The sequence below is a fragment of the Poecile atricapillus genome, chromosome W (assembly GCF_030490865.1).
Source record: "Poecile atricapillus isolate bPoeAtr1 chromosome W, bPoeAtr1.hap1, whole genome shotgun sequence".
In the NCBI taxonomy this organism is placed as follows: domain Eukaryota; kingdom Metazoa; phylum Chordata; class Aves; order Passeriformes; family Paridae; genus Poecile; species Poecile atricapillus.
The window spans coordinates 87692083-87711900 of NC_081288.1; the positions used below are offsets into that span (position 1 = coordinate 87692083).

The 19818-nt window shown below is 40.0% G+C and overlaps 1 protein-coding gene across 4 annotated transcripts in view; it reads left to right on the forward strand.

The window, feature by feature from the left end:
- The window catches only part of LOC131592495 (nipped-B-like protein), a 210338-nt gene that overhangs the window by 155226 nt on the left and 35294 nt on the right, over positions 1-19818 (forward strand). For all 4 annotated transcript variants that reach the window (XM_058864040.1, XM_058864037.1, XM_058864038.1 and 1 more), the window contains 6 exons: positions 1438-1524; positions 2672-2903; positions 3191-3342; positions 3697-3777; positions 4671-4771; positions 19480-19618. In XM_058864040.1, the coding sequence (XP_058720023.1) occupies positions 1438-1524; positions 2672-2903; positions 3191-3342; positions 3697-3777; positions 4671-4771; positions 19480-19618 (792 nt within the window). The remainder of the gene's footprint in view (positions 1-1437; positions 1525-2671; positions 2904-3190; positions 3343-3696; positions 3778-4670; positions 4772-19479; positions 19619-19818) is intronic.

The following is a 19818-nucleotide window of genomic DNA, read 5'->3' on the forward strand; positions in this document are numbered from 1 at the left end:
TGCTCCCTCTAATATTCCACACTCTTCAGGTGTATCTGTGACAAATACTGCGAACAGTTGTGCTTCTGCTGAAGTACTTAAAAAATTACCACATCTTAACTGGTAGTCTCTGAATCCAAGACATTTTTGTTAAATGGTCCTCTGTTAGGGCTGACTCAGAGCACTATATGCCAGTAGGTAACACATGCCTGAGCAGTAAAATCTAATAATTAATCTACTTTCACAGAAGCACATAATTTTCTCCTTACAGTTACTGTTGAGCAACCACAGTAAAACAGAACCTGCTGGCAAATTCAAAAAATCTACCCTTGCTGATATATGCCATTAGTGCAATGTAAATATCTGATGTCCATCCAGCATCACACTGAGCTGCCCACTACCTTCCTTTCTCCTAAGAGTCCTTTCAAACTTTAAAGATTTAATGCTCAAGCTGATAATAAGATTAATTTTTTGTAGACTGCATATTGTGATTTCTTTGCCATACTCTTCCCAACTTTTGTCAAGGGAACTTTCTGTTGGCACAAACTGTTAGTATCACACCTTTAGAAACAGTATTCTTGCTTTCTTTATCTTCCTAGAACTACTGGCTTTGGGCAGTCATATTAAATTCTTACTCTACCTCCTCATGACCATTTAGTATGTTTATGAAGTGTCTGTGAAGCTACTTATACAAGTCACTCTGAAGGGTTTTCTTTAGTCTGAGATTTAGATGTCTTTCATGGCTCTTTGTTCTCTACCTTCCTTTGTAGCATGATATTAGCCTGTTTGTTTCCTGATAGTTCTCACCCTTAACCTCTGTTAACTGTTTTTTTTCACATACATACTTACATGTATGCATAAAATCAGAATTTTGTTGCTTCTAAAGGTGAGCACCAATAGTATCTGGATGAATGAAACTGATTCTCCTGGAATTTAGCATATAATACAGATTATTTAATCACAGTTCTGTAGAACATCAGCAAGTGAATTTGATTTACTTTTTTCAACATGCTAGTTTTTTAAAATTAACATAGTTATTGAGAATATGTTTCCTTTTTATTAGAACTCAAGTATCAGGGAATTTTATTTCTGCTTGTCCATAGAACTTGGATTTTGTCTTAATAAAGATCTATATAGTCAGCTAGAATTTGGGACTGATACTCAGATTTAGTACATTTCTGTTTCTAGAAGCAAATGCAAAAGCATATAACTATACAACATTAATTACAGTTAAGCAATTTTAAATACATTTCTATGTATTTTTCTGGTTGAAAATGAAGTTTGATTGCAGTCTTAGAACATATTTTCACTAGTTTAATTCTATTATCAGCATTGTAAATCATGCTGTGTCAGAAACCTGACAAATCAAGATCCAATACTTAGATTGGACTTTTTTCCCGCAATTTGGAAGCCTTTATGTTCCTACAGTTGTTTGATGTGTTTTGTTTCTTGTTTTAGCTCTCAACAGATAAAACAGTAAAAGTCTTGAATATTTTGGAGAAGAATATTCAAGATGGATCAAAGCTTTCCACATTACTTAACCATGTGAGTTTTCAAATTACATAATTTCACACCATTGTGTAGAATAGGGTTTTCTTCACTTGAGACCCCTATAGTGATAGTTTAAAATTCTGCGTGTCTGTGAAAGGAATTCCTGATTTAATATGTATGTGCTTAAAAGACTGCCAAATTTTAAGATTTGAAGTAAAATTCTATTGTTTATATTATTTCAGTATGATTTACTATAGTAAGCATGTATTTGGAGCAATTAGGTTACCTTTGGACTTAATTTTAAATATTATAGTTTCATCCTGAAATATTCATGGTAACTGATGTAACTTGCACTACTAGGCATTTTTTTTCTACTTTTCTATGTGTCCATAAAACATTCCTGCCACAGTGGAAGAAATATAACAACCTGTGTTTTTATACAGGCAAGAAAGATTATTTTTCTCTGTACCAGAGAAGTTATTAAAAATGTCACCTGGTTTTGCTATTAATTAATATTATTACAATATTTCAGTAGTGCTGTATGGTCATAATTAACCTCATGTATGTTTTATAACCTGTGCAAACACAGAAATACAGAGATTCCATACCCTATGCTAAATCTAAATCACAGAATCACAGAACGTGCTGAGTTGGAAGGGACCCCCAAGGATGATTGAGTCCTTATATGGTCATATTTGATAAGACATGTTTTAAACCCATTGATATAGATGAGTTTGTCTCTGTTGTATTCTCATGAGTTTTGTGTGACTTAACAGTCTTTTTGTGCAAGAATTCTCTCTAGTGGCAAAAATTAGACTGATCAAAGCAGCAACTGGTATGTATAGGCCACTGAAGAAAACACTAAATTAATAAGTTTTGATTAAGGTACATCATTCTTAAGTAGAGAATGTGACAGTCTTCCTTCATAGTGCTTTCCAATGATACACAGAAAGCTTCTTTTTGTTTTACCAGAAGAATACAGTGAGATATTGAAGACCTGTAACTTAGGGTTATAAAACTTTTGCTAGTAAAACAAACATTTGTTGATTTCTAAACCAAACTATTTTTGTATCATAAAGGTAATATTGCATTTTGTGTGCGTGTGTATGTAAGTATATTAAAATAATGTTATCTTTTACTTGGTAAGGAAAAAAAATTAACTTCTTGTTCACACTATCTTGTTTTCTATCATCTGGTACAGAACAATGACACTGAAGATGAAGAGAGATTATGGAGAGATCTTATTATGGAGAGAGTGACAAAATCTGCTGATGCTTGTCTTACTGCTATCAATATTATGACATCACCAAATATGCCTAAAGCTGTATATATTGAAGATGTAATAGAAAGAGTTATTCAATACACAAAATTTCATTTGCAGAACACTCTCTATCCTCAGTATGATCCTGTGTATAGAGTGGATCCTCATGGTGGTTAGTATGCTAAATGTTTTGCATTTTGTTGTCATATACATATCTTGAGGTGTGGGTATTCAAGAACGGTTTTAAGAATCTTGGATCCAGAATTCAAAGCAATTATGAAAATATTAAATTCTTGCTTTCCAGCTGATTTTACTAAACAGTTTTTCTTTTATAAGAAATTTAATTTACAAAACTGTAGTCATGGACTTGTTTTGGAGACATTTTTTGAGGAAGATGATAATCTTTCTAATATCTGATGTGAAATACTGAAAAAAATAAAGATATTTTTTATTTTCTAGGTGGTGTTTTAAGTTCAAAAGCAAAACGTGCCAAGTGTTCCACCCACAAGCAAAGAGTTATAGTGATGTTATATAACAAAGTTTGTGACATTGTCAGCAGTTTGTCAGAGTTGCTAGAGATTCAGCTTCTCACTGATACAACTATTCTTCAAGTAAGTTTTATCAGAAAAAATTTTGTCTGAAAATTTTTTTCTTTTTCCAGAGAGATTGTAAAGTGTAATTGTCTCAATGACATGAAATATGAAACCAGTACAAACTTTTGAATTATTAACAGCAGTGACTAGTTTGTTCTGTAGTAATGTTCACATCTTAAATAGCTTTTATTGTACAATTAAGAAAAGTTAAATCTGATTGTATTAAAATATCCTTTAATAACTTTATTTGTAAACCATATGAATACATGTTGTTGAATACCTTACCTGAGGAATTAATAAGCTACTTGCGAAAATGCATAAATATCAGTTTAATAGTCAAATATGCTTACAATAACTTCTTTCTGTTGATAGATATCATCTATGGGAATAACACCTTTCTTTGTAGAAAACGTCAGTGAACTACAGCTATGTGCCATCAAATTAGTGACTGCAGTAAGTAATTTTTAATTTGCAGTAGTTTCATGTTCTGAGAGTTATTAGGGCATTTACATAGGCTGTATTTTTGCTGGTAGAGAATTGGAGCTTAGAACTAATTTTATTCTTGGTCTTCAAAAATCTTACCAATGTGGGTTTTTTTTATCTTGTTTGTTAAGATTAGAGTTTATGCAATGGTATCAGCCATAGAACTAGTAGGATAGTTCTATATAATATATTATATAACTATATAATAGAACAAGTCCTTTTCCTCAGAAGAGGTGGCTCTGTGAAAAATTCATGGGGCAGATAAAATATTTTTTCAGGAAAACTGCAGTGCAACACAAATGTGTTTGTTCAAGTGAAAGTTTTTCATCTTTGTAAGGATTATGTACTCCAGTATTTATAAAAGTAATTCTGCCTGAACAAAAGGAGAGGCAAACTCTACAATCCTGACCCCATAAATTGAATTATTATTTCATGTCAGGCAAACATCAAAGCTTGGTTTTCTCAAATGTGCTCTAAAACTATACATGAGCTCACATTTAATATATGTTATCATAAACCTTTGCTCTATACTGGAGTCTGATAGCTTAGCCTTACACTGTTTGACTTTCAGTGTATTGTACTATTGGCAGAAAAATTTAAAACACACGGTATTTTTAAGATCTATTGCGCATTTATGCTATTTGAAGATTTAAAAAAAGCTATATTTGAAAAAGCTTTTATATATTTTATAAAGAAATGCTTGCTTTGAGAAAACAAAGCATTTAAAACAAGGTATGCATTAAATATAATTTATTTAAATGTCATGTAAAGAGTATGTTTCTATATATAATTTTAAAAATCTATTTAACAAGTGGTATTTTCTGTAACAATAGTTTTTTAACAATTCTGTTACTGTTAAATAGGTGTTCTCCAGATATGAAAAACATAGACAGCTAATATTAGAAGAAATTTTCACTTCCCTTGCAAGACTACCAACCAGCAAGAGGAGTTTGAGAAATTTCAGGTAAATTCTGACATAGATTGATAATTTGTAGACAGCAACATTTACAGTTTTTTAGATGTAGGATTTTAGGCTTTAGTATTAACTTGTTCTTTAAAAATCTGTAACTCCATGAGCTATGTTTTGCTAGAGGTTGATATTTCAAAACCTCTACAGTGAGAGCAGAATTGTCTGACGAATGTATTTTGTAATAATCATTTTTTTATGCTATCATATTTAAACCTGCTTTCAAAATATCTTTGTTTGAAAGACAGGTGTCTGCCAAGGCAGGTGGGAACTTCCCTTGGAATGGAGAATATGACCCCTTTCCCTCCAAATTATTATAACTTTGAAATTAAGGGGCTTTCAGGAAAAGACATGGGAAAAGGAATAACAGTTCTTTACTAGTATGTATGCGTATAACAAAGCAAACAAACAAACAACAACAATCGTAACAACAAACAAGAACAGAAAACCCAATAAACAGTCTCTTCCCGCTCTGTAAGCAATTTCCCCTTTGATGTAGTTATGGTCACAGCCAGCAGGGCAGGTGCAATGATTCCCCTGTGGCTGCGGGGGGCGCTCTGGCACAAGCCTGGAGACCACATGGTTAATGGCGGCTTGACCGAGACGGGAAGGGATGGGAAAGGGGCTTGCTTTACAAACCCCTCAGAGGCAGTCAATCCCGGTGCCCCAGCAAGATTCTCAGAAGTAGCAAGTTGGAACGGCAGGAACGAGCAGAATCCCCAGGTGGTAGATGAGATGTATCAGAAACTCCACAGCTGTAGCTGGGAACACAGGACATCTTGGCAGGCAGGGGGTGTGGGGCTACAGTGTAGCACAAAAACACAGAGCAGTACCAAAGAATCGGCAGGGGGCTGGGCAGCAACAGCCGGGCTCCTGAACACAGCAGGCTCCCTGGGAGGGGAAAGGGGCTTGGTGATCCCAGGTTTTTCCCTGAGGCACCCGAGCAGATGGTGAGAGGTCCTTTCTTTGGTGAAGTAGGGTGTTAATGAGATCCCAGTGCAATGGCCACTCTTAGGAGCAGAGCTCCACTCACAAGGCAGCATTAGACCCCCGCAGTGGTGATTAGAACCCCGCAGTGGTGATGAATTCTCCTCACAACAGCTACAGCCTTTCTCCCCCCTGTGAAAAACGAGGTTCACTTTCTTAATAAATTATAAAAAGTTTAATATAAACAAAAAAAACAATTAGGAGACAAAGAAAATAAAGCAAAGGGTTAAAATGGCTGGGTGCCCTGGCCTGTTGCCAGGAACACACCTGATATCTTTGGAACACCCTTTTTATCCCCTCCTGCTGTGAGGGTTTAATGCATGTTATAAATGTGATGGCAAAATGAGGTTAAAAAAAACAATTTATTATAAAGCAATTTCAATAAAACAAACAACAAAAGGAAAAACCACAATAAAATATATCAGCGCAGCGCTGGGTGGACAGGGGTCTATACTCAAAGGTAGAGATTTTCCCAAATCCACACTGTATGTGTTGCAGTCCGGGGGTTTTTATAGGGGTTTTGTGCCCTGAGGCCAAAACTCCGAGCAGTCACTGTTCAACAAAGAGTCTTGATGGTTGGTTGAATGGATTTCCTGGAACTGTCGAACTGAATCAATAGACAGTTGGGCAGAGTCTCTTTGCATGTAGAAAGGTTCTGAGTGTCTCTTGATTTCATCTTGGGTTGGGCTATCAGGACGGAGTGGTTGGGTTCGGGTTGGAGCCGATGAATATCTCGGCTGGGCTTCTCTCTTTGTCCAGTTTGATTGCTTCTCCAACTGTGGCTTGCAGGGTGGGGCGTTTAGGTCCGGTGATGAGTATCTCGTCTGGGCTCGTTTCTTTGTCTAGCCTGATGGCCCGTGTCCTGCTCATTCTCTTAGGTTGATGGGCGCCGGCTAGAATCGTTATCTCTTGAATGGGTATTTGCTGCTGGGTCTGGGGAGGAATCCTTGGGCCACACTATATTTTATATTTTCTTATATCATTATAAATACAGATATATTTATTTAGGCTTTCACGAATTTTTATTCATAGATACATTTATCACAGTAGGTATGAATTTATTCAGCACTGAGGTGCATGGGGGATATCTCCTCCAAAAAGCATGCACCCTTTTTGAGATTTGGCTTTCTCCTTTTATCCTTTATAAACTAGGGTTGCACAATACGGTTAATACATATTCATTTCCAAACTCCGCCTGTCTTCGCTTCATATTAAAATTAGTTCCACGCCCCTTTGCAGCTGCTCACTGGTTGTTTCTGGTCAGTTCGATGGTAGTCTGGGGGGTCTTTGGGATGAGGTAGCAATTTTCTCCTTAGCTGAACTCTTCACCCTGTCTTTTCGCACATGCCTCTTTCAGTCCTTTGACCACCTTTTGGACTTTGATACTGTTCCTTCCGGCTTAGGGGTCCAAGGAATCCCTTTATTTTGTGATGCTTTTGTTTTTGCATTTTGTTTGTGTATTCTAGCTCTTTATCTTATTTTGCAGTCTTGCTCTTGTCATTTCCCCCTCTCTTATGGTCAGGCATTTCTTTATGCTTAATTCTTAATTCTTAATTCCTCTGTTTCAAAAGAATCTGGCCTGGACTTGATTGTAGTTGAAATTGAGGTTGGACACTGCAAATTATTCTAAAACATTTGTTTTTAGGGTTGATTTTATTCCTTGCTTCCATACATCTTTTCCCTGGAAACAGACAAGTTGTCAGTGAAATAGGTTGTCTGATCCAGGGTGGATGAACAGGAAATGTCCAGGAAAAGAGATTCATTGAAACCTTGAAGTTGAATTCAGTAATTCTAACGTTTACATGAGTGCTTATTCCTAGTATTTCCTATTGTTTTCTTTATAGACATCAGAGGGATCTAGTAAATAAGAAGGTGTTAGACATAGGAGCATAAATGGTAGATACCCTCTTTGAATTGGGACCTTTACTATAAAGAAGTTACTGTCTCAAGGCCATAATGACTGCACTGTTTATCTCTAGAGTTGTAGCTCTAACTTGTTAAAGGATATTCCCTGTCTATGGCTATAGTCATGAAGGGTGCAGCTTACCTAAAATTTTATAGGAAAATATTCTCTCTGTACTAGTTAGAGATAACTTCATAAAGATAATCATTCCAATCTGTTTTGTGTCTAATTATTTTGATAATTTAGGGAGAATTATGTCAGAGATTATCACCTTTTCATATTGTTAAAGGCAGCATTAAGTGGTGTTAATGTACATATGGGTAGTAAGCATCACACTATTTATCAGGTTAAATCACTTGGAAGGGGAGAAATGTGAGGTGGAGTGTATTCATGCTGATCATACTGTGAAAAACGAGGTTCACATATTTTTATAGAATTTAAAAGTTTAATAGAAAGACAATTAGGAGATAAAATAAAGTATACAGATATGGCCAGGTGTCTGCATTCAGCCAAGAGAGCACACCTTACTAACAAAGGATTGTCCCTTAAAAACAGAACCCTACTATATATCCATAAATTTTCATACATATTCATACATTCTTCTTAAGTTTTTTGATGTTCCTTTGTTTCATTTTTAACCTCGCCCCCTTCCCAATAGATCAATCTTCTTGGCGCCACTGGGTTTTCTACCCTCCAATAAGGATGCAATAAATCCTTCTCTTGGAGGTCTTGGAGGACAAGATAATCTTAAGAATGCAGGGGGGTCTCTGACTATCTTTTCAGTCTCTTAGTTATATAAACAAAAAGTAGTTTGTGCTTTAATATCATGTTATAGCCTAACATATATATGTATTATACCACTATTTCTAAATTTCATCAATAACAGAAATAAAAGAAACTATATTAGTACAACAAAGTTTTCTAACCTTATACATAGCATTCATTATAACATTTGCTAAAAGCCATTAATATAATATGCATTTATAACAATATTGTTATAAATGCAAAGGCAAATTCAGGATAAAAATAAAAAGAGAAATTTATTAATAAACAACAAAGAACAAACAACGAGAAAAAAAAAACACAATAAAACGGTCAGCACAGCGCTGGGTGGACTGGGTCTACACCAGAGGTATAGGATTCCCAAATCCACATTCGAGGGTTCTCAGGCCTGGGGTTTTATAGAGATTTTATGTCCTCAGGCTAGAATTCCAAGTAGGCTCCATTCACCAAGTGTCCTTGATTGTCTGGTGAATGGATTTCCTGGCATGGAAAAATAGAGCTAACAAGTGTCCAGACAGGATCTCCTCATATGTAAAGAGATTCTGTATGTATTTCAATTTGTGTCATCTAGGCAGAGTGGTGTGATCCGGGCTGGTGCCGATGGATATCTCGGCGGAGCCTTCCCCTTTGTTTCTTTTGATTGCTTCTCCAACACCGGTTTGACAGGTGGGGTGTTCAGGTCTGGCGACGACTACCTTCTCGGGGCTTGTCTTTTTGTCGACCTGATTGTTCCCCAACAGAGATTTGCAGGGCGTTGTTCAGGTCCGGAGATGGATATCTCCTCCGAGCCAGTTCTTTTGTCCTCCTGATGGCCCTCATCCTGTCTATTTTCTGAGCTGATGTTCGTTATCTGGGTGTTGGTTGCAATCTGTTACCTCTCGGAGGGAACTCCCAACCAGACCCGGAGAAGGATTTTTTTACATTTTGGATTTTATATCATTACAACACATACATATCTTATTTATACTTTTTACGAATTTTTATTTACAGATTAATTTATTACAGTCCCCCGCCTAATAATTCATCCCATTAAAAATTCGTATTTTAATCAATCGTTACTGGAAGAGGAATACTGGTATTCCCCTTACTCAATTTCATTTTCTTCCCAGTTTGTTAGTGTACCCCCATTATTTTCTTGAGATAACATGTGTTTATTTTCAAACTCCTCCAAGGCTTTAATTGCATTTTTACTTTCTTTCTCTTCTTCTAACTTCATTAGTTTAGAAAGAAGGGTTGTTTTCCCTTGTGCTTTTTCCGGGTCTATTGGGAGGGTGGCAATTTGCATTCCTTGTACCACAGAATGTATCAATCTGATCAAGCAAGGAATCAGACAAGGCAGGAAGATAACTCCGGCAACCGAACATCCTATAAAGAAAACTAGCTTTTTCCACCAAGCCCCCTGTCCAAAAATTTGATCCCACCAGGAGGCTTGCAAAATGGAATTCCACTTTTGGACTGGCACATGTGCCACCTTTTTTATTTCAGCTGCTAGTCCCTTTATAGTTTCTCCGTAGTCATCAATCTCCATGCAACACTCGGATTCATTATATCTACCACACACTCCTCCCTCCTCAGCTAGCAAATAGTCGAGAGCTAATCTATTTTGATATACAAAAGCTCTCATCTGTGAATGTTGTTTCGCTAGGAGTTCTAGGGCTTCTGAAGTGTGATTCGAGACTACTTCTACTACAGCCTGCAACCTAATAAGCCGATTGAGGAGATAAATGGGGGTTCGGTAACCCCAGCTGCTGTCATTTGCCCAGGTAGCGGGCCCATAATATTGAATGATCCTTTCGGCAGGCCACTCCTCCTCTTTCCACTTTTGGTTGCCTCCCGCCATCGGTAGTTCTCGTTTCAATTCCCTCTTTTGCCGGGCTAATGTTTCAAAGAGGGGAGCACCTAAAGACTTACTTTCGTCTTTAGGCAATGTAAAGAAAAAAGGCCGAATTATCCCAAGTGTGCAGGATCCTTTCCATTTCTTTGGGAATTCACTATATGCTTTTTTTCCGCATATCCAGTAAATCCCGTCCGGTGCCTCCCAACCTTTGTTTGATTTTGCCGGGTCCTCCCAATATTCCCTCAGGCCTATAAATGTATGGAAGGGATTGGCCCCATGATTTTTATTCCAACAGAGTCCAATTATGTCTACCCATTCACAGTTATTTTCCCGAGAGTGGCTCCAATAACCCTTGGGTGGTTCTGGTTGCCAGACCTTCGTTTTTTTATCTGAATTTACTGTGAGAGTGTTTACACACGGGGTGTACCCTACTAAATCGGTAAATTCTTTTCCCTCCCGGCTAATGCAAAACGTTCCAATTATTCTTTTATCAATTACCCAACCCTCAGGTCTCCGTGTCGTTTTGGATAATTTCAGTCCTGTCCATTTTAGCAATTGTTCCGGGGTTAATCCCTCTCCCTTCCATGGCCATCTTTCGGCCGATTTCAAGCCACCACATATCCAACAATTAGATAAACCTAATTCGGTGGCAATTTCCTGCATTAAGTCTATAAATAGATTTTGGTTGGGGCTGGGTAAATTCCAGCTGTTATATTGTTTTTCTAATTGTTCATATTGTTCACTGAGAGAGTTTAGCCTTTCTTGTTCTAACCTCTTTCTTTTGTTTTCCATTTCTCGTCTCTTTAACTCCAGGGTTAGTTGTTTTATTTTATTTTCCGGATCTAACCCTTCATTATCTTTTGAAAAACAGAATACTTGGTCAAACTGCAAACACACTCGATCATCATCACTTTTTAGCAAATCTAAAATTATAGGCTCATTACTGAATGACGTTTTTATTTCATGTTTTAAATTTTTCCCTTCCCAATACATTTTTCCACCCATCGTACAAGGTTTTAAGCTTGCTTTATTGTAGCAAAGAGGGTTGACTTGGTAATAAGCTATGAAAGTTGATTGCCTCTTCCCCCCAATCCAGACAGTTTTGTTACACTGTCCACAGACCGAAATTGGGGGAACTCCCCTCACCTCCCTTTTGTTTCAGAAGTGAGTTGTTTGAATCTTTTGTTTTCCCGAGGTCCGAAATTGCTTTTCCATAATACTTGCCCCTGGGTTGGAGCACCAAATCTTCCCCTTTAATTTGCACAAATCAAATTGGGTATCATTTGACCAGCATACCCCTGCGTGCAATTCTGGAGGACAAACGACCAATCGCTCGGTTTCTGTGGCAGTTCGGCACTGCTCACACTTCCCCGGGAGACTCACCCCCGGAGGCGCCTCGGGGTTCATTCCCTCGGCCAAGCACATGGCTAGGTTCAGGATCATCAGGATTCCCCACCACTGCATCCCTCTGCCTCGCCCTTCGCCCGTATATGAACATACGGCGGGGAAAGCCATCTTCTCGGCAGCAGGGACTGTCTTCAGGGGCCCTTGAAGTCCTGATGGCATACCTTCTCTTAAAGGTCGCCCACCGAGATGCTTTGATCGTGTCGATCCTGCACGGTACTTTTATTGTTCGGCGGCACTCAATTACTAGAGGTTCCGCCTTGCAGTCAAGTTGCCCTCTCAATCCCTTTCGGAAAAAACAGGAACCACTCAGGAGAGTCGAGTTCCAGCAGGCTCGCCCGGGTAGCAAGTATTAGGAATCGGTTGGTCTGATCTAATTCTTTTTCTAAACACTTAGTGCACAAACCCCTTGGTTTATACCCTCTTAAACAGTGAGCCACCCAAATTTGCTTACAATAAGCGCACTTAAAGTGTACAAAAGGAAAGCAGTAACAATCAAAATTGGTACAACTTATCCGTTCTTCACTCATTTGTGGTGTCGCCGAAGCTTGATTTTCAATTCTCCCGGAGGGGTAGTAACTTTCCACTCGGAGGAATTGTAGTCTGAAACTTTCTTTGCCCGAGAAGAGTGTGTCCAGCCCTTCTCGGCAGTTCGAACCGCTGTATCCATAGTTAAGAGGACGAGAAATGGGCCTTCCCAGTGAGGGCTCAGGGGAAGCTCCTTCCACACCTTGATTAGAACTTTATCTCCCGGTCGAATCTGATGAATGGGAAATCCCAGCGTTGTGCTTTGAGGAATCAATCCTCTTCTCCTCAGTTCCTGTAAATTTTTATTTATAGAAATGAGATATGGTTGAAGTTGCACATCCTCCACTTGAGGATGTGCTACCGGCATTCCATGCTTATATGGCATTCCATATAGCATTTCAAAGGGGGACAAGCCTGTTTCAGAATGTGGCATGGTTCTGATATTCAACAATGCCAAGGGGAGACATTTGATCCAAGACATTTTTGTTTCAATTATAAGTTTGGACAGCTGCGATTTTAATGTCTGATTCATTCTTTCTACTTGCCCCGAACTCTGAGGATGCCAGGGGGTGTGATATTGCCATCTTATTCCTAATGCTTCTGATAATTGTTTAATAATTTTTGAAGTAAAATGAGTGCCTTGATCTGAGTCAATATGATCCACTATCCCATATCTTGGAATTATTTCTTCTAGTAGAATTTTAGACACTGTTTGGGCTGTAGCCTTTGCTCTGGGAAAAGCTTCTACCCAATGTGTCAACTTATCTACTATTACCAGCAAAAATTTATTTCTACCAATTTTTGGTAATTCTGTGAAATCAACTTGGATTCTTTCAAACGGCCGGTACGAGAGCGGCCGACCTCCCCAATTTGATTGCTTAAAATTTGATCGATTTACTTCTGGCATATCACACACCCCTGTACCTCTTGTTTTGCGAGCTCGAAGATTCCTTTGCACCCAAAGAACTTCAAAAATTGTTCGGCCAATGCCCTGGTTCCCCAATGCGTCTGTTCGTGCAACCTTCTGAGTATTCCTTTTGCTATTCCCTTTGGGACTAGCTCCCTCCCGTCTGGTAACCACCATTTTCCTTCTTTGAAGTAGCCTCCTACCTTTTTGAATTCTTCCAGCTCCTTTTCCGAAGGAAGCAAGGAAACTTCTGGTGGTTCCCTTGGGACTATCTCGGGAATACTTACCGTTAACAAAGCCGCTCGTTTGGCTTCTTTGTCCGCCAAATTGTTCCCCCTTGTGTGGAATTGACACCCAGTTTGGTATCCTTTTACGTGAACAACCGATATCTCCTGTGGCTCTCTGACTGCTTCTAAAATTTGCCTGATTATTTCTCCATGTATTAATCCTTTTCCTTTTGTGTTAATCAAACCCTTCTCTTCCCATATTTTTCCAAAAGTATGCACCACTCCAAATGCATACCTTGAATCAGTGTAAATGGTTCCCCTTTTTCCTTTCAAGCCCTGAAGAGCTCTTAGGAGAGCAAATAGCTCACAAGCCTGCTCAGACCAACTCGCTTTTAGGGGACCCGATTCTATAGTTTGTCCTGTCATGCCATTTATGATGGCATATCCTGATCTTCGTTTTCCTTCAACCATTTTTGAGGAGCCATCAATGAACCATTTTTCTCCTCCTTCCAATTCCTGGTCCTCCAAGTCAGGCCTAACCTTGGTTTGCAGTTCTACTGTCTCGATGCAATTATGAAGTAGCTTACCTGTTGGTTCCCCAAACAAAAACTGCACCGGGTTCTGTGCAGTAGTTGTTTTTAGTTCCAGGCCTGGTGAGCTGATTAACATGGCTTCATATTTCAGAAGCCTTGAATCAGTTAACCATTTCTCTGCTTTCTGTTGTAAGATATTCCTTACATCATGTGGGGTGAATACTATCAAAGGAGCTCCAAAGGTTACCTTTTTCGCTTCCCCGACCAACAGAGCCACTGCCACAATTGCTTGCAAGCAAGTAGGCCAGCCTCGACTGACTGGATCTAGAATTTTTGACAAAAATCCTATGGGTTTTTTTCTTTTCTGCCCATTCCTGGGTCAGAACTCCTTGTGCTGTTTGTCCACTCACGTCTACAAACAGCTGAAACTCTTTATTAGTGTCTGGCAAGGTTAGTACTGGGGCAGTTATGAGGGCATTCTTTAATTCTTGAAATTTAATTTCATCCTGTACTGTCCATTTCAATCTATCGGTGTTTAATCTTTCGTACAGAAATTTTACCTTCTCACTAAATCCTTCAATCCACTGTCTGCAATATCCCAGGAGCCCTAAAAATTGTCTAATTTGTCTTTTTGTTTTTGGGGCAGGGAGCGCGAGAATTCCCGCCACTCTCTCAGGATCTAATTTCTTTTTTCCCTGAGATATCCAATGTCCAAGATATTTTACCTCGGGCTCTGTGAATTGCAGTTTGGATTTTGATACCTTCAATCCTTTCTGTCCCAGAAAATTCAACAAAGAAATCGTGCTCTTTTTCACCTTCTCTTCCGATGCTCCGGCAATTAACAAATCATCTACATATTGTAGTAATTTTGTCCCCTCCTCTGGAATGAATTTGGTGAGTAGTTGCTCCAGAACCTGTCCAAACAGGTTTGGAGATTCTACAAATCCCTGCGGGAGGACGGTCCACCTTAGCTGTTGCTTTCGGTTGGTGTCCGGATCTTCCCACTGGAAGGCGAAGAAATTCCTACTTTTTTCATCTAAAGGGCAGGTCCAGAAAGCGTCTTTTAAATCAATTACACTATACCATACATCCTCCGGTGAGAGTCTGTTTAGTAAAGTATAAGGATTTGCCACCACCGGAAACCTGGTTCGGGTTCTAGCATTTACTGCTCTAAGATCCTGAACCAGTCGGAAGCTCCCATCTGCCTTCTTTACTGCCAGGATGGGGGTGTTGTGTTGGGACATACAGGGTTCGAGGGTACCCCCTCTGAGAAGGTCATCGATTACTAATTTCAAACCCCTTCTCCCTTCTATCGGGATGGGATATTGTTTGATCCTTATCGGATCTTCCGGGTTCTCTATTTCAATTTTGATGGGAGTAATATTTAACTTCCCCACCTCCCCTTTTGAATGCCACACTCGGGGATTGATTTCCCTTTCATCTTTTGGAGTTAGATGGAATATCTTTATTACCAATTCGGAATTTCTTACAACAATATTTATACCTAATGCAATAATCATGTCTCTTCCTAATAAATTGTAATCAGCCTCTTCTACTAATAACAAATTTCCTAAGCATACTTTATTTTGTGATTCAATCTCCACATCTTTTATTACAGAGACCTTGAAGTGATCTCCCTTAGCACCAATTACAACCACCTTTTCCTTACTTGCCACACATCCCATAGGTAATTTCTGCAGGGTGCTTCTTTCAGCTCCCGTATCAACCAGGAATTTTATTTCCTGACGATGGGGACCCACTTTCAATTTTATCAAGGGCTCCTTTGCTGTTCCCGTCCCCATCTGAAAGAGCCCAAGACCCCCCTAGTCTTCTTGAAATACTTTTTCATCCTTTATTTTTTGTCGACAGTCCCGTTGGATGTGTCCTACCTTTTTACAGTAGAAACACTCCGGAGGATCTTTTCGTGGAGCGGGACCGCCCTTTTGAGACCCTTGTTGCTTTTTCGGTACTGTTTTAAACTTGCCCTGTGTCTGATCTTGTTTTTGTGCTTCTTTTACTGCGGCCACTAATATTTTGGCCTGGAGTTTCTGCTTTTCATCTTCTCTCCTCATATAAATCTTTTGAGCTTCCCTCAGAAGCTCTTGGAGACTTTTCTCCTGCCACCCATCGATCTTTTCTAATTTCCTTCTGATATCTTCCCATGACTTTGCCACAAATTGGGTTTTGAGCAGGACTTCCCCCACCGGAGAGCTAGGGTCAGTCCCAGAGTAAATCTGCAGACTTCGTCGCAATCTCTCTAACCATTCGGTGGGTGATTCTTCCTTTCCCTGGCATTCCCCAAATACTTTACTAATATTCTGACCTCGGGGTACCGCCTCCCTTATTCCTTGCACGATTATATTTCTTAGATCAATCATGCTCCTCCTACCTTCCTCCGTCTGGGCGTTCCAGCTCGGGCTCACGCTTGGCCACTTTTGATCGCCTGGCGTCCCCTGCGGGTTGCGCCGTTCCCAGTCTCTGATACCGGCTTGTTTAATCATCTCTCTTTCTTCTTGACTAAACAGTGATCTCAGGATGGCCATGAGATCTTCATATGTATAAATACTACTACCCAAAAAATCATCCAATCTTTCAGCCACCCCAAACGGATCATCTAGCAATCGCCCCATCTCTTTCTTAAACGCTCGCACATCCCCTGAGTTAAGGGGTACATTCACGAACCCAATTACTCCAGGGGCAGTTGGCACTTCCCTGAGAGGAAACATTCGGTGTCCGTTCTCATTGTCCTCCCATTCCTCACTCATCAACTTTGCTTTTAAACGAGTCCTACTCGCAGGAGGGGAACTGGGGTTTGTGGGGGTCTGTTCTTTTATTATTTGTGGGAAGTCCGCTGCCGCCAGGTTACCGAGAGCGACCCCCTCTATTAAGTTCGAGGGACCTGGCTGTGGCGGCCGGACGGGTAATTGTGGATAGGGTGATCCCCAGCCTTGCACCACCATAGACTCTGGAGAGGTTGTGGCGGCTGGGGTTTCCACAGGCGGGGACACGGGGAGGGTTGCCGGAACCACTGCTGGTGCCGACTCCCTTGTTCGCGATGTGTGTGTTTCAACCGGTTGCCCTGGGGAACCCGCGGGTGCTGACGGCACCACTTGATCCACCGCAGAAGGCTCTGCCGGCCCGTGGTATGGAGGGGGTAAATGATCAAGGGGTTCCCAGGTTTCTGTCTTTGATCCACCTTTTAGTTTCATCGGAAATAACCCTACTCTGGCAGTTAACCAGAGCCTGGCATATTCTTTCTCCTCGGGGTCCGAGGGAACCTTACTCTCCACATAAGAGAGTAATTCGTTGCACGTCCACCTTTCAAATGTTCCTAGTATCGGCCAAGTGAGATGGCTTCTCAGTTCCTGCCCTCCCCAAACCTCGGCACAATAATAGATCATTTTTGCTTTGGATTTCTTTTTCCTCTCGGGACAATTTTCCCAATATTTTAACATCTATCCCAAGGGACTTTCCGGTGGGATGTCTAGCAATTCCTTCGCTTTCTCGGAAGGACCCTTCTCATTACCTTTCTTTTGTAGTTTACTTTTTCTCTGCCCCATATTTAAACAAAAAAATCTTACCTGTCCTGCGTCGTGTTCGTGCCGCTTTTGCCAGGAAAATCAAAGTCTGCTAATACTCACCTCTCGGTTAGCTGCACCGGGGTCTTTTGTAGTTAGCGTTTCGATTTTCCTCTGGACCTTCTCCTAGGTCCGTTGGCTGAAAGGGTTTACCAATTCCCGAGCTCAACTGGACGTCCCCTTCCCCTTTCAGCCCCTTGCGATCGGTCCCCCGGAACTCCCTTTAGTCCCAGGTTTTACAAGCGTGGAGAGGGAGTCTTTCTCACACCGAATCGCTTCCTTCGCCGCCGGCCAATTCCCTCGCGGGAGGATGGAAACGCGGCCTTGAAGTCCGCACTCGCTCCGTGATCGGATCACGTCGCACACACACTTGCCCAATCACCCGCTCAACCTCACAGTACTTACAGCAATTTTCCTGCGAGGGTATCTTCGTGAACTGTCAACTTTTTATGAGCTACCAAGCCACGGCTTTTCTCGAAGGCTCCGTGCCTTCCCGAGCTCCCTGGATCCGTTTCTCTTTTTATTGTGGTTTTTACCTCAGCCTAAATTTGGTTCGGATGTCGGAGCGAACTGCGGAGGTTCTCGGCTCCCCAGGCCGCCAAAATCAGCGGGGGTACCCGACCTGGACAACGAGATTCTCCCACAGTTTTCCTGATCCGAGTCACGGCACCAATCTGTTATAAATGCAAAGGCAAATTCAGGATAAAAATAAAAAGAGAAATTTATTAATAAACAACAAAGAACAAACAACGAGAAAAAAAAAACACAATAGCGCTGGGTGGACTGGGTCTACACCAGAGGTATAGGATTCCCAAATCCACGTTCGAGGGTTCTCAGGCCTGGGGTTTTATAGAGATTTTATGTCCTCAGGCTAGAATTCCAAGTAGTCTCCATTCACCAAGTGTCCTTGATTGTCTGGTGAATGGATTTCCTGGCATGGAAAAATAGAGCTAACAAGTGTCCAGACAGGATCTCCTCATATGTAAAGAGATTCTGTATGTATTTCAATTTGTGTCATCTAGGCAGAGTGGTGTGATCCGGGCTGGTGCCGATGGATATCTCGGCGGAGCCTTCCCCTTTGTTTCTTTTGATTGCTTCTCCAACACCGGTTTGACAGGTGGGGTGTTCAGGTCTGGCGACGACTACCTTCTCGGGGCTTGTCTTTTTGTCGACCTGATTGTTCCCCAACAGAGATTTGCAGGGCGTTGTTCAGGTCCGGAGATGGATATCTCCTCCGAGCCAGTTCTTTTGTCCTCCTGATGGCCCTCGTCCTGTCTATTTTCTGAGCTGATGTTCGTTATCTGGGTGTTGGTTGCAATCTGTTACCTCTCGGAGGGAACTCCCATCCAGACCCGGAGAAGGATTTTTTTACATTTTGGATTTTATATCATTACAACACATACATATCTTATTTATACTTTTTACGAATTTTTATTTACAGATTAATTTATTACAAATATCAACTTGTAAGACACTCTTGCATGCTGAAGTTTATAGTCTGTTGCAATAGCTGAGATTACCATAGGTGTAACTCTTGTAGAAGTCAGTCCAGGTCATGGTCACTAATTTCTCATTTAAAATTCCTGCACATTTCAGATACAATAAATAATATATAAGTAATAACTTATTATTACAGACTTGGTCTATTTTTTAAAATGTTGTGTTGGAAATGGATATGGCATTATACAGAATGAACCTATTAGTAAATACCTTTGCATGGATGTGTTTGATTTATTAAATATTTCTGAAGATATTTCTGCTGCTGAACTTCACAGACACTGATGTCCCATCTGTGAGCTGTTTCAGTTCATCTCTTTGGCTTGAGAATAATGCTTACCATTTTTTTAGACCAAATCTTTCACTGCATGAGAAAAGCAAATGACAAGATAAATGTGCATAACACAGATTCCTAGCTTTGATTATTATTTTAGAAAGATGTTATTTAGGACAAAAAAAAAATCTGTTTGTTTTTTTGGTTTTTTTGTTTAGTTTTAGTGCTAATACTGTCTTATTAACAGATTAAACAGCAGTGACACTGATGGAGAGCCTATGTATATTCAGATGGTAACAGCTCTAGTTCTGCAGCTAATTCAGTGTGTGGTGCATTTGCCATCAACAGAAAAAGATTCTAATTCAGAGGAGGAATCAAACAAAAAAGTAAGTTTTTTTTAAAGAGCCATAATTATTTTTTTTTGCTACAGGAATGACTTTGTAGGTATAATATTTTATGATGGTGCTATAGTAATCAAACCTTTTAATTTTATGTCAGCTGTATTTATTTGATGAATGAGAAATGCTGGTCTGGAAATTATATTTATGTGCATGCTAAAATATTAGAAAAGTACATCTTGTTATTT